This window comes from Macrosteles quadrilineatus, unplaced genomic scaffold (genome assembly GCF_028750875.1).
Source record: "Macrosteles quadrilineatus isolate MER2022 unplaced genomic scaffold, UCM_ALF_1.0 Scaffold_4__1_contigs__length_99947679, whole genome shotgun sequence".
Taxonomy (NCBI): Eukaryota; Metazoa; Arthropoda; class Insecta; order Hemiptera; family Cicadellidae; genus Macrosteles; species Macrosteles quadrilineatus.
The window spans coordinates 20,919,670-20,935,007 of record NW_026542597.1 but is presented as its reverse complement, the minus strand read 5'-3'; the positions used below and the strand labels follow the sequence as shown (position 1 = coordinate 20,935,007).

At 34.7% G+C, this 15,338-nt stretch overlaps 1 protein-coding gene across 1 annotated transcript in view; it reads right to left on the bottom strand.

The window, feature by feature from the left end:
- The window catches only part of LOC128993598 (protein let-756), a 104,661-nt gene extending 92,384 nt beyond the window's left edge, over window positions 1–12,277 (bottom strand). The window contains exon 1 of the mRNA XM_054417585.1: window positions 11,950–12,277. Within this exon, the coding sequence (XP_054273560.1) occupies window positions 11,950–12,181 (232 nt within the window). The 5' untranslated portion in view covers window positions 12,182–12,277. The remainder of the gene's footprint in view (window positions 1–11,949) is intronic.
- Between the last annotated feature and the right edge of the window lie 3,061 nt (window positions 12,278–15,338).

The window sequence follows — 15,338 nt, the reverse complement described above, 5'->3', positions numbered from 1 at the left end:
CCTTTGAGTCTTACAATACTAATCAATAACTCACGGTTTTCTTTAAATTTTGAAAAAAATTACGAAAATGAACTGAAGAATCCTGACAACATTTTTAGAGTAAAGGAAAGATTGGGACGTAACAGAAACGACGATGTACAAATTCAGAGATCCCTCCTCAAATAATATTATGACGAACAAAAATTAATTTTATACTTTTAAAATGTTAGTATTTAATCCTCGGTAAAATTCACCTGCATACGTCACTAATCTGAAGATATTAAAGGGGTCCTCAGTGTATCATGTGCTGACATTGACATTAAACGTTCTGATTGGCCGGTTTCCTGAGCGGTCGTATCCTGAGTAGGTGAGTGACCCGCTCCCCTCGCGAGGCTACATGCCTAATCTAGCCTCAACACGGGCTACCTACGGTGTTTAGGTAATAGTAATCAGCTGATCTGAGTCAGTAGAAAAGCGACGAGTATCCATCATTACCAAACTTTTGGTGTACACGCTTTTTCATCCATTATTGTAATGATATTGTTAAAGCGAATTCTAGGTTTGAATGGTTGTGGAAAACATAAGTTTATTGGCTAATTTCCATTGTAGGGAATGAGCTATTGTTGTAGGTCTCTGATAACCTCATGGTATTACCCTCCCTGTAGCAGCAAACCTAGGTACTCGTTAGGTCTAATATTACTTTCTAAAAGGGATTAACAATTAAAAATGGAAATTTTCTTATTCTGCGGGCTCGCTCCGGCAGGAATATGTATATTGTATATAATTGTAAACATTCATATTGTACTATTTAATAAGAGTACGTGTTCGTGTAAACTATCGTATTCAAAGTTTTTAACGAATCTGTGGTTTTGCATGGTCAGAGTTAAACAGAGAAGTACACGAGAAAAAAAATAAAGATATTGTTAAGTATAAAAGAGTCACACCATAACTTTAAGCATGGTAACAAATCATTTTATCATACAAGCAGCCTCAATAGTATGCAGAGTAGTTCTTTAACTTAAACCGATAATAGTTAGACATCACTGTGTAAATTATGAAATCAAAATGTATCCTTGAAAGCTGACAAACATTTTATATTGCTTACGATTAACAAAACAACACATATACTATACGATTCAAAACATTGCTTTATCAACCTCTTGAGACCGTGGTTATAATCTTAAATGTGATATAGGCATTTAATAGTCATTCTGATTTACAAGCGTGAAATCTCAACAAAAGACAGGTCAAAGCTAACAAAGACCACAGAATTAAGTCATATTGTCGGGAGCTAATAAACAGCTCTGGCAGTGATGTAAATCACATAAATCAGGGAAAGTTTTATTGACTTTGGGGACATGAAAACAATAGGCTATCAAAAGATATATTTGTTGAATTAAAATCATGCAATGTGATACATAAGCGGTATATATTATTTAATATGTGTTAATATTACGGTGTATTATTTAATATGTCCCAGTGTCAAACATAGCTAGGTAAATGAAAAGTAGATCGTACTGTATAAATTATGCTAAGTTCAAATACATACATAAATAATAAATATACGTAAAATTAAATAGCAACTTTACAAATTCTTTAAAGTTTTAGATAAATATTTAGTCAGTGTTGTTTCGTATTATAAACCACCTATATGAGTGCATTCCTATAGTTTACACCAAATTACTTTTATTTCACTCGTTTGGCAAGATTTTGTATGAAAGTCAACAGATATTAGATCAAATAATTTAAATACGAGCCCAAGTAAATTTCATACTACAATATATAAAAAATATGTTAACTTACAATGGGTGGATAGAAATGCTGTATTTAATAATACATGATATTATATTTAGCTTGTTTAACATGTTATACACTAATGTAGGGACGATATGACAGGTACCCAAATGCTATACATAGATCGTATTCACAATAGCAATACACCGATTAAACCGGTGCGTCTGACTGCGCATGGACAATTGCGACAAGATAGAGTCATAGCGCAGCCGGAGCTAACAGGTGCGCAGACTCCGTGCTTAGCCACGCCCCCACGCGCACACACCAGCGCAGCACGCGCGGTGGCGGCTTGACTAACTACAGTCATTTGTATTCCACCAGTCGCCCAGCTGACGATCCGTATTTACTGGGTATTGTTTGATTACTTATCATAAACAAGTGTGTACGTTTTCTGCGTTTCTTCGTGAAACATTTGATTGTACAGTACCATAAATAATCGGGCTTTAGATTTTTTTTAGTAAGATGAGAATTATTATGTTCAAAATATAAATAACAGATCAAACATACTTTTAGCATATCATCATCATGGATCAGCTGATGACAATTTTAAAGTGTGTTTTATTTCAGTTAAGATCCGGCTCATTAGGCATACAGTGTATAATATTTGAAATTAAAAAATAAATGTATTCTATTTTAATCAATATGTACAAGAAAATTTTTGCTAAAGAGAAGATCCGTTTCCCGGACATAAAAGTTAGTAATTTGTAAGTAGCCTGAATCTTTAAAGTAATAGACGATCTCATTTAGACAAAATGATAAAAAAATAATTATTTGATTTACGAGTACAACACTTGCTTCTTTAGTGACCTCGAACACATGAGCACAAAAACAGCAAACATCTGTTCATATGACCATTTTACAATCAATTTTTTATCCCATCTTCACACTATTGTTTTAAAATATATAGGCAAAATTTAACTAATGCTAAAGAAAACTAATTTCCAATTGACTGCAATTATTCAACCAACGAAGAAAATTAATTTAAAGTAGCTACATCTAGCACCTTAGTGTTTGGTTATCATTTAAGACATCTGTTAAGACATTTAACTACAAAATCTCAACAGCCTAATGGATTACACAATAAAGTAGTGTTTTTTAGCTTATGCTTTTAATACATAAGGGGTAAATCTAATAATACTCAAAATTCATGTTTTCGGCCCCTGGACTATATTGTTAAGACAATAATAGGTTTTTTACATACCTCAGTCAAATAGTCCAAAAATGGTATTGCTCAACAGCTTACATGTTTCGTTGCGAAGACAACATTATCAAAGCTTGCGGCGGACCAAATCAGTATTATGATAGCGCTATCTAAATGTCAATTGTGTATTCGTACCGTATTAATGTCTTCTGTGTTCGTGTTCGTGTTTTAAATGTGTTTTTGACGAGTTGCAAGCTTTGATAATGTTGTCTTCGCAACGAAACATGTAAGCTGTTGAGCAATACCATTTTTGGACTATTTGACTGAGGTATGTAAAAAACCTATTATTGTCCTAATAATACTAGTTGAGATTGGACCGTGGAACTTCTGCGGAACCTCTGCGGAAGTTCTGTAGACCCTGGTTAAAATCCCTCAAATCCCATTGATTATTAAAATGTTATGTTATGCTTATAATTATTATAGATACTTACGTATTATACCACACCGATAAATTGACTTCCAAATCACATTTTAATTAGTTTAAATAAAACAAAATAGTCCTAGCCTAACCTAACCACCCTTAGGTTAGGTTATGTTATAATTAGATGATGTCGGTATAATACGTAAGTACCTTATTATTTTACTATTGTAACTTGTAATTGCTGTGACTTAACATTTAAAATAAATAACAGAACGGGGAAAACTGATAGGAACTCTATCTCCAAAGTTCCTATTCTTTACTACAAAGTAATTCCCCAGCGCCTAAACTTCCGCAAAATTGCCGCCAAAAAGAGAAAAGAGTTTGGAGATAGAGATAAAGTGGCGGGAAAACAATTTTCGTTCACCCAGACTTTGGCAACTTTATGTTTCAAGTTTATCGGTTATTTCCTCACAGACCGCCTTGGAAACTTTACACGATTTTGGCGGTCATATTTTGTCTGCTGAAATACACATAAAACGTGTTGTATGAGTGTTTGTTGTTCCATAATACGTGGTTTTAAAATATTACTTCAGTTTATTGGTCTGTATAGTAAGTGGAATTAAGTATTAGCTATTGCATGGTATAAGAACTACTTAATCGGTATTAATATTTAATAAACAAAAATTTATCAATATTCCTAACATATTTAAACAATAAATTGGATACATCAGTTTCTAAAACACCCTTGTAAGAGTTTGCAATAGTTTTAATGTTCACATTATTTTCGATTTGCATAGGTCAAGTGTGCCTGTTTAACGATAACTTAATGTAGGACTGATAAATATATTAACTATTTAGATTTATCAATTAAGTTTGATTGATAGGGAGATGACAACACATAAAATAATATAAGACAAATCATAAATATAAGACATATCTTATGAGAAATTTTAGTTAGTATAGCCTATATATATTATGACGAGTATTTTCGTTTTAATCTCGATTTTGTAAGAGGCAAGTCAACTTTTTTCATCCTGTTGCAAAATCCTCTTCTTACTGATGGTTATTTTTACTACGCTGAAGTAAACGTTTTAGTTTATGTTTAAATTTCTGTGTATGCTGTTATTTCGTTGTTACACCACAGTAAAGGTGATAAATAGCTTGTGTTTTAAAATAGCTTAACGGTGAAACAACTGTAAAAATATAATGGGCAAACATGAAAATATACACTATAAAGATACTTCTGTAAGTCGACTTACTCGCAAGAAATAATCTATGGTATCGACAATGCAGCAACATAATTCATTCTACAAAAACAGCTGGATCTGCCTCCTGCTAAGCGGACGGAAGCGAGGTTTTTGCATATCGCTCTAGACAGTTCACTAATATCAGCTGTTTTGCCAGTCAGCTGTGATCTCTCTCCTTGACCCTTGTAGATTTATCAGCTGTACTGCACGAATCTTGTCTACGCTCTCTACCTGCCTTAAAAGTTACCCTGTACTCAGTGCATACTGCATAGTATACATTTATCCGAAAATTTCTAAAAAAATAACGAATCTTTCCCAAATGACTCTGTGTGCACCTAATGTCCACCAAAGCCCCAGAGTCGCTACACCGGCTTATTTATGACCTATTGACGGTTTACTACGCCAAATGCGCCTCGCAAGCAGGTTCGCTTTTTACCAAAGACTTCTGGGAATTTCCGTCCTGCCCTTTCCCCATTGTTGTCTGGTCTTCGATATCGAAATATTGACGATCTCGTTTTTACCACAAATATACGTTATTGCTTGATTGAGATGAGTGCAAATTAAGGTTGTGAACGAGTCAGTGACATTGCGAGTTGATTTGTTTATTGTGAATCAATTATCTGAGAAGAATACACCGTATTTCAGCATTTTTTGTGTGATGAATAAACCAATAGTTAATTAAAATCGAATATCTTGTTATAAAGCCTTTAATTTATTCCAAAAACGTTAAATTTCGAATTATGATGTTTATTACCGGACGAGGGGTTTATTTTTACTCAATGTGGTTTTAAAAAGAATAACCACATTTTCGAAAACAAAACTTAAGGGAGATGTCCACGAAACACCATTGTATAATTTTATTCGTAAATTTGTTCATGACACTTTTGTTAAGCTCATTGGATAGTTTACTCTTGATTATATAACAAAAATCTGGCTTTAATCTAGATAAACATTAATTTCACACATTTAACATCCAGATTGAATACGCTCGCCCATCGAGCGTTGTGTTTGGAGTAGGCCGATATTAATGTGATCATTCTCACGACATGACATTAGAAACTCGACTATCGAATGTGACAACTCTTTTGTACGTGATCGAAATTAAAGTAGAGAAATCTACCAGAGGAATGTGTGATCTCCTACTATGCTTAAACGGAATGTTAATCATTCCGACCATTCAGTTATTACAGTATAGGTAATTTGTTACAGTATATTTTTTTTAATGTGTTTATCTGTGAATGTCTTTGAATAAAACGTGACATTGCACTAAATATTTCCCTATAGTTTAATAGGCAGAATATCAGTGTTTATAAAATATCTCTTGGGCTAGGTAGGATTACAGTATGTTAGGTCCCCTTAGTTACGCTAGAAAGTAAAGCTCGTTTGGAAGGATAGCTTTAAGTTGAGCTTTTTTAGGTTAGGCTATGTAACCTACCTCACTCATTCCAACCAAACGACAAAAGGGGTATCCTACGTAAATAATATCCAAAATTACTTGCACTGAAGGGTCATTGATCTCTACGTATACAAACTTGAAGTTCAAACAATCAAAGTAACGTGATATGGACTAGTATCGACGGCGTCTACCTACGAACGTCGTCTGCTGAAGTTGTTGAAGTGCCTGCCAACTGTCCAACAGTGCGACGCCGGCCAAAACAGCTGATCTTTGCCACACTCTAGGGTTACAGCTGTAAATAAACAGCTGTTACACTACTAACTAATTGTTGCTGCTTCTTCAGACACTATTTTGACTTTACTCATGTCGTTTGTAACAGATGACTTGAGTGGGCAAATGAACAGCTGTTTTCTCGTCAATGTCCGTGTGTCTTCGAATCAGCTGGTCTCTGCAACATTGTTGGTTGGTTGATATATTCTTCGGAGCTTTGGTGTTTTACCAAATTAAACACATATTATCATCACATAAACTTTACTGTTTTGCTTCTATCTTTTATTACACACAGGTTTGATTTACCTTCAGAGAATTCTTCATGGTTTAATTCTTGCCAAAAGGGTTTATATCATGGATGACTGCTATTTTATTGTGCAATTATAATCACTACTTCTTCTTTCCTAGTAAAAGATTCTACCATCGATTCTTCTATCGTTCTATCATGTATTCTTATGGAGGTTACTAGAAGTGCATGTATTATATTGTTAGTGCACAATTTTCCTTCTATCCCACCACCATTTTCCACGTCGTCAAAACTCATACTGACTCTACATACATTTAGTTTGTTTATTAAACAGTTGATTAAAGTAAGCTTGTAAACAAGTGTCAGTTCTTTTTAAACATTTCTATGTGCTGAAAATACATAAATACGTCTAATAACACTTGTAACATATAAATTTACACTTATAACGTTGACTCACCAAGGTTGTAAATACATAATCGGTTTAAGATGGTAGGTGGTGATCTATTTCGATTGAACACTCCAATCATCATCAGACCCAATAGCCGAGTGACCAAAATGATACGTACGCCGCTTATCAAGAATTTATTCAATGATCTGTACATCAGGAATGCTGTCAGCAACTATGGGTGTAGCTGGAAACTTAAAGCCCTAAACTAGTTGGTTCTTGGTTCTTCGGGAAGAGAACGAATTCCCACAACTTCCCAGTGCACCCTTGGGTATACATGAGTAAGTCGTCCAGGCAGTTCGTTAACGATGATTGTTTCCGACATTTCCATGGTAGAAAGTTCTTCATACTCTTAGAGCTCTTCCTTAAGGGCGTCAAGCAATTCCCCAAACAATGTTCCATGGAGGTTCCTATCCTAAAGACACTTGAGACAGACTGCCGCCGGACGAGTCAGAATGATGTCCAGGACTACTTTTTGTCGCGCAATCTGCCAGTTCGACGAGGCGAAATTGTGGACATGTTTTTATGTACACAATCACTGTAATTGCGGGAGTCAAATTTGTGGAGAAAACGGAGGTTTTACTAAATGGAGCATGATCACGAATTTTCCAATGGATCGTGTTCCTTGTGAACCTATATTAATTTCGATATTTTTTTCCAATATTATGTTAGGCCAACTGTTTCAACTTAAATTTATCATGGAAGCAGTTCTTGAAATGAGAATAGTTACCACTTCGTTCTAAAGATACGCCCAATATATGGTCCAGAGAGGAATTTTATAGATGGCTACTTCAGGGTAATGTATGGGAGAGTTAATTGCCCTGTAGCTGAAATCATCTCATGTTAACGCAGGAAACTAATTAAGGTCAACCAAGGACTGTTTGGTTTAATTTTTAAAAATCTTCAAACTCTAGCTCATTGACTAATGCAAGCTCAGATAATTCATCTAGGAATTCCCACGTGTCTCACTCGGGACAGTTTTGCGTCTATGGTCTAGTCCACAACGATGGAATCAACAGCAGATCAGGTGATCTAGCAACATGATCAAACGTGCCGCAACACGCATGCGCCGTGTTTAGTCTAGCCGTGCAGTGCGCATGCCTTGTAACATGTGGGCGGTGCATTGTACTAGTAATTAGCCCTGAATGGCTAGCGCCTGCGAGTTGTTAAGTAAACAACACCACCTTGCTTTGTTTACAGATGCTACTTTGTATTCATTCCATTTTATGTAAAGGTCTTCTGTTTTGTGCAGTGGGCGTGAACTTGATAAGGTGTCTGCAAAATTTCCTGTGCACTTGTGAAACATTTTCAAATCTATTGGACAATTGTTTGGCACATTTTAACAACTCAGAGCTTGATTTGGCATATTGTTACATACTTGATTTGCTTCTAAAATTTGCGATTCAATCTCTACTTGCGACCTTCTTTTGGCTGGAAAAGATTTGGCCAGCGCGTTCTTGTGGATTGATTTACCCCTTTGTGAGTTTTCTTCAAAATTAGAAATCTCGTGTAGTTCGTACCCAGTTTTGTGTGTATCAAACCAGAATCTGTTTTCTAAACACGTTTGTCTGAATTTATTTTTGTATCCCAAAGTAAACCACAGTATGTTTGAATTAGCCCCGAAAGTAATTTTCTATTGAGTTTTTACAATGGCTAGAATTAGAATAAAATATATTTCACCTGGGTTCAATCTCACTAGTTCCCAATGACTCTTTAGCTATGTGGCAAGGCCGTGACCGTGTGATTTAGTTATCTCAGAGCTTTATGTCTATCTATAAAACTGTCTAGGAGAACATAAAATTGTTTCATAACTCCCTCCAAAATAAGTCATAACATTGTGCCAAAATGTATATCGAATTCCTTATTACACTGGAGGAAAAATGCCGGTTTTAAAATTTTTTTGAGCACATATCTCTCCCGATTGGTTGAAAATTTACAAGATCAATTCCCACTCCACGGTCACCTGATTACAATTGACTGGTGTAATTATTTATGGCCATGCATTTGGCTGGTATTGTGAGAATGCCATACATACTCATTGTCAACTGGTCCATAATTCATTGTTGGCCAGGGGCTAAATTAATTGTGCTATTGTCAATCCAATGCCTGATTTAATTAAAAAAAGAATACTGTACTTTAACTGTCAATACATTTCCAGAATGTAAGCGATTGGGGTTGGCTGATAAATGGGTGTGATTTTACCTTGTGTCTATGTGATTTGTTGTGCATTGCCCATGTGATCGGCTATGTGTTAATGTGTCTTATTACATTTGCAGCAATTAATTTTAAAAAATTATGAATTTTGAGTTTTTTATCTAAACGCGTGAGACCTAGACATTTCCTTATCGATCTGTCCATCATCGCTATTTGTATATTGCTAGTGTTTTCAATTAACTTAGGTATATTTTATAATTTTATATCCCTAATCAATGATGTAGGGATTTTTAGTAACACAAGAGTAAACTGGTCCCTTAATAGATCAGCTGAAGACAGTTTTATAGTTTGTTTATGTCCGATGTATTCTTATTATTTACGCGTTGTTTAACTGGCTTTAAAATCATTACGACCAAAAAGATGTAAGGTTATATATTTCCTCATCACTAATCCTATAGGGCAAAAGGTAAAAATTTCGTTTGAACATTAAATTAGGCCTAACATAAAGTCAATGGTATTTGGGGAAAAGTTATTTTAATATACGTTATTGATAAAAAAAACTAAACAACTTTTTTCATACTACTTATTCTGATCTTGTATTTACTCTTAGTGATGGACCATTTACTTACGTCCAATCAATATTACTTACTACCAAAAATTATAACATGTAGCACGTTCTTTAAATGTAAATAAGTAGTCGATAATCTCACATAGTAAAACCACTAGGTAGCTATATTTAAACTATATTATGATGCTAAAAACCCTACAAATTATCCCCAAACTGACGCAAATTATTAATTTATAACAGAAAAGAGACTGAAAAGTTTCGGGTTAAAATAACTGTGTTTTATTCGTTATAAAGCATTGTCAACGCTGTTCTACCAATTATTTGTTAAGTATAGTTAGGTAATTGATATGAAAGTTAAGGTTAAATACCCCCGCCGCAGCAAACCTGCAGACTTAGCGAATTTCCATTTGCCTGATTGGATTTAAACTAAAATGTCTCCTTAAAAATATCACATTTATTCCCTATTTAAACAGAATTAGTTTAATGAGTACTTAGGTTTGCTGCAACAGGGAGGGTAAAAAAGTGTTTTTATGTAGAATATTTATAAAGGTACTGTGGTTTAGTAAGAAATTAATGTATTTTCCAACTTTTATCAAAATATGTTCATAAACAAGCAAACTACAACAGTTGACTTATTCTCCATAAGAATAACATGGGAATTTTAAAATTACAATTTTTTTGAATTTTCTCCGTAACAATTAGGCGCATAATAATGCTTCAATATACTAAATTATTTGTTTTTTTAAGCTCTACAAAATGGTTTAAAAAGAAATTGTGAAATTTTGTGTTTTTAGGGTCAAAAATGGGAAAAACCTATTTTTACCCCATAAAACCCCCCATAAACCCCCGTTCCCATAGTCCGATCATGCTGGTTCGCGAACTCATTCAAGTTTATCCCGCCTTACACCTTCAAACCAAATTTTATAAAAATCGGACAAAAATTACTCAAGTTATCGTGCGGATGGACACATATATATATATATATATATATATATATCTATATATAGATATATAAAAATTTGAACGAATGGTGTTTTTGGCCTCTGTGGACATCAAAATGAAAAAGTAAATCGGTCCCGGGCTTAGGTCTTACCATGAGACCTACGGTAATAGCTACTTCCCTATAGGGAAATTCGCTAAAAAGGACTGATTATCATCAAAAATATTAATAAATATGTGAAAACCTTTCATCTAAGGTTTACAAGTCTTCCTTATAACTGACATCAATAACCAAATATAAAAATGTGAAAACAAAATAAAACCTACTAGGGTACAGCTTTGAGGTTTCAAGTAAAAATTCCGATTCATTTTAGTCAGATACGTTGTTTTTATACACAGCAAAAAGATAAAGGAACGTTTAAATAAATAAAAAGTTCTAGTCTGATCTAAACACTATTCGTTTGTTGAAAATTTGTTTAGGACTCAATAATTAGGTTTGTAACGGAACAGTTAACATCCTATTTTATACGTTGTACTAATTGTCTAGGGGATTTAATGAATTGTACACAGTCCATTCATAAAACAATGAAGCTCAAAGTTAATTCAAATGAGAACGTGTGGCGATAGTCTATGCAGCAACCTTGCAAACGTTGTTAAGGTCATTCGCTTTGCCTTCACTACTTCGTCAAGGGAAGTTACAAACTTCAATCAGCAATATTATTTTGGTTAAGAGAGGTTAATTTTATGACGTCATATTATATATTTGAGTAGTGTAATTAAAATCGTCGTTGGTTATTTCCGATGATAAAATAGCAAAAGTTCAAAATCTGTGAAACTGATAATACATTATACAGCTTAATAGGGAATGTCAATCGTTAAAGAGGTTAATTTTAGGGATTAATCATACAATACTATTGAATTTATTTTTTTAACCCTCATTTATTTGATAATGTGGTAATGCTTTGCTCCGGTGGTTACTAACCCACTTTTAATTAGGTCCATCCCCTATCTATCTTACTGTTTTTATCAAAAGTCTCTCCCTCAAAAATATATCGGACATTTCTTTGCCAATAAACGTGTTGCATTTTGTTGCCTTTTTCATAGCAGTCCTCTTTCGTTACCGGTATAATTTAGCCCATAATTTCGTCGTTGATTCTTGTTCACCTCCTCAAACTTATTTGCTAATCCACAACACATATGGCTAGGGACCGCTGCCCCAAAAAGCTTTTAATAATCAATTCCTCCTGTAAAACCTTTGCTAAAAATGCCACCGGTGAAAGAAACACTTTTCACAGGTTCTAAACATTTTTTCAAACCCACAAATTCCTAAATATATTTTTTCACTCACAGTAGTAAGACGTATCATCATTACTCCCATTGACTGTTCCGTCCGGTAGAATCTGCAGTATCCTGTTCTTCACGTACATCCTGATCTTCCTGGCCGTCCCCGTGATGTGACTCAGGTTGGCGCTCCGCTCACTCCTCTGAGACCCATCGTCGGCCACCTCCGCCGGAGCCGCTGCCCCACACGCCACATACATCACACCACAAACTAACAGCACTACCGCTGCCTTCACCATGCCTACGCCATGGTACCGAACCCGGCACCTACCTCCCCATCACCACAACACTTCGCGAGCTTCTAGAGTATGACGGTTACGCGGTCCGGACGGTAAGGTAGACGGCGGTGGACTGCCGGCCGGAGCACGGAGAGGTTGGTGACACGGCCGCCGCGAGCGCTAGTGGCGCGTTATCTCACTGATAACTGACCTAGGCTCAGTATGTCACGATGGTCACGCTGTGACGTCACGGAATGTAATGTCATGTGTGACGTAGTGAAGTAAGTTACTCGGCGAAGCTTGTAAACGAGGTCTGAATGAAAAATCTCCTTTAAAAATTTAGCACTTATAAAACGTCGTGAGTATTAGTTAACCTGAAAGTATTCGTGACAAAAAATTTATCAATAACAAAAATAATGTGACAAGGTTTGTGTTTAACAATAGTTTATAGAATGATGAGTCGAGACTCGTCCCCCATCATGTATACACCACTTTTATGTTTGCTCCGTGCCTACATAGTTTTATTTTTTTAATGCTATGTATGTTTTTGTTAATTTTGACGTGACCATCACTAGAATAGTATAAATATCCAAGCTCTGTGACATGATGTTTATCAATACATCGAAAAGCGTAGTCCAGTAAAGGATCCATGGCAGTACCAGGTATTTTAACCTTTTGCAGTTTTGTCAAACGTAATTCGGGGTGAACAACACAGTATGAGGTATAAAATGACATATTTTATCTACATGTAAAAAAATGATATAGTTAAACATATTTCATTTTAAATAAATCACAGTTTATTTAACTTGTTTTTTATCACTATTGTTAATACACAGTTTAAGAACGGTCCAACCCCTGGTCACATATTACATCAACCTTTTATCAGAGAGAATCATGCAAATAAGCGTTTTCCAACATTTAATGGCATATCTTCACTAATTCGCTTGCACTCTGAGCAATTTAAAGGACAGTATTTACAAATTTTAACAGTTTAAGTGTAGCCCTAACAAGTTTTGAAATGTGGATAAGAAAAAGGTTTTGGGGGCGTATTTTAATGTATGCTTAACACCAATGCCATTACGTAAAATGATAATTCAGAGTTAAGTTATTTAAACAGGATTTACTAATTGCTTAATGATAAATAGCATCAAGGTCCAGGTTTGGTTTCGATCGGGATTGAACCAGTAACCTTCACATTTGAAGGTGAGACGTAGGCCTACACATTTGGTTTTCTAAAAATACAGTAAACATATTTTTATTGCGAATAGACTAAAGGATCTCTGAAATTTTTTCCATACTATGATGTTTTCTCAATCTTTCTTTCCTTCTGTCCATTTTGATTCTGATTTCTTCAATCTTCTTTATCTTCTTACTTTTCTATTTTTTTTTATTTTTTTGCGAATTACCTTATAGGGAAGTAGCTATTACCATTGGTCTCATGGTAAGACCTAGGCCCGGGACCGATGTACTTTTTCATTTTGATGTCCCCAGAGGCCAAAAACACCATTCGTTCAAATGTTTATATATCTATATATATATGTCCATCCGCACGATAACTTGAGTATTTTTTGTCCGATTTTGATAAAATTTGGTTTGAAGGTGTAAGACGGGATAAACTTGAACGAGTTCGCGAACCAGCATGATCGGACTATGGGAACGGGGGTTTACAGGGGGTTTTATGGGGTAAAAATATGTTTTTTCCGTTTTTTACCCAAAAAACATAAAATTTAGCAATTTCTTTCCAAACCATTATGTAGAGCTTAAAAAACAAATAATTTAGTATATTGAAGTGTTACTATGCGCCTAATGGCTAAGGAGAAAATTCCAAACAAATGTAAATTTTAAATTCCCATGTTATTCTTAAGGAGAACAAGTAAACTGTTGTAGTTTGCTTGTTTATGAACATATTTTGATCAAATTTGGAAAATGTTTTTATTTCTTACTAACTATTAACATTTTACAAAAAAACTGTTTTACCCTTCCTGATGCAGCAAACCTAAGTACCTGTTAAACTAATTCTATTTAAATAGGAAATAAATGTTAAATTTTCAAGTAGACATTTTAGTTTAAATCCAATCAGGCAAATGGAAATTCGCTTAGTCTGCAGGTTGGCTGCGACGGGGGTATTTACCTTTTACGCGATCTAAACTCTATTGGTGGATCAACTTTACACGGACATATTTATAGACTCTCCACAATCTAAGGTAAAACCAAGAATTTTTAGATTTGCAACAAATGAGTTGAACAAACTACTGCTTCTCCTGGTTGGTGTTTGTGGTTTTCAGCCAACCACATCTGTGGTTGCAAATGATACAAGAATGTCAACCTTCCACATGTGAGCATCAGGTCAAGCGATGGTTTTGATGAAATAATTTTCCTCGTAATAGCATAAGAAATCTATAAAGGAATTATTTATTTCCTTAGTTCTATAAATGTAGATAAAAATAATAGATTTTAAAATCAAAATGAAACCAACTGGGGAGACTGTACCTTTTCTGGTACATTGTTTATTTTATGGAGATTCTGAAGTTCAAGTACACATTGCATGAAAACCACTAAACCTACCATACCGTACTGTTTTTGCACTTTTAATAATGACATACATATCTCTATGCTAATCCACTATATTAATATAGCCTAAGGGTGATTTTTAATCACTAAAAATTAAAATTGTTATGCTATATTCTAAAAGTAAAAATAAATATTTTATATACGGGAAACGTACACTTTTGAATCGCGCATTTCTCGGTTACTGGTAAAGGAAGAAATTCGCCATTCAGTTCCCCATCCAATGCCATTTCAGGCATCTTTTAGCTGTTGACGAAAGATCATTAATTGCATGTTGGCATACGATGCTCTTTTTAAAGTGGTGAGTCAACTATTGAACTCAACATGGTTGGTCAAGAGTGGAAGCTCAACGATGTTTTAGACTTTACTTTCGTATTGGTCGTCATGGTGAACTTTCGAGTCAGGTGGGCTTCTTATTTGGAACTAAAGGATCAGTTGTGAAAAGAAAAACACCTGGAACACAGTTTAGTGTGCTGTTGGAAAATGAGGGATTTTTGGTACATCATTCTTCGAATAAAAAGAACTCCTGTCACTGTTAATTATTCTACACGATACATGAACATGATAAGAGACTTTTCATTCGAGAACTTAAAGAGTAGAAAATCTGCAT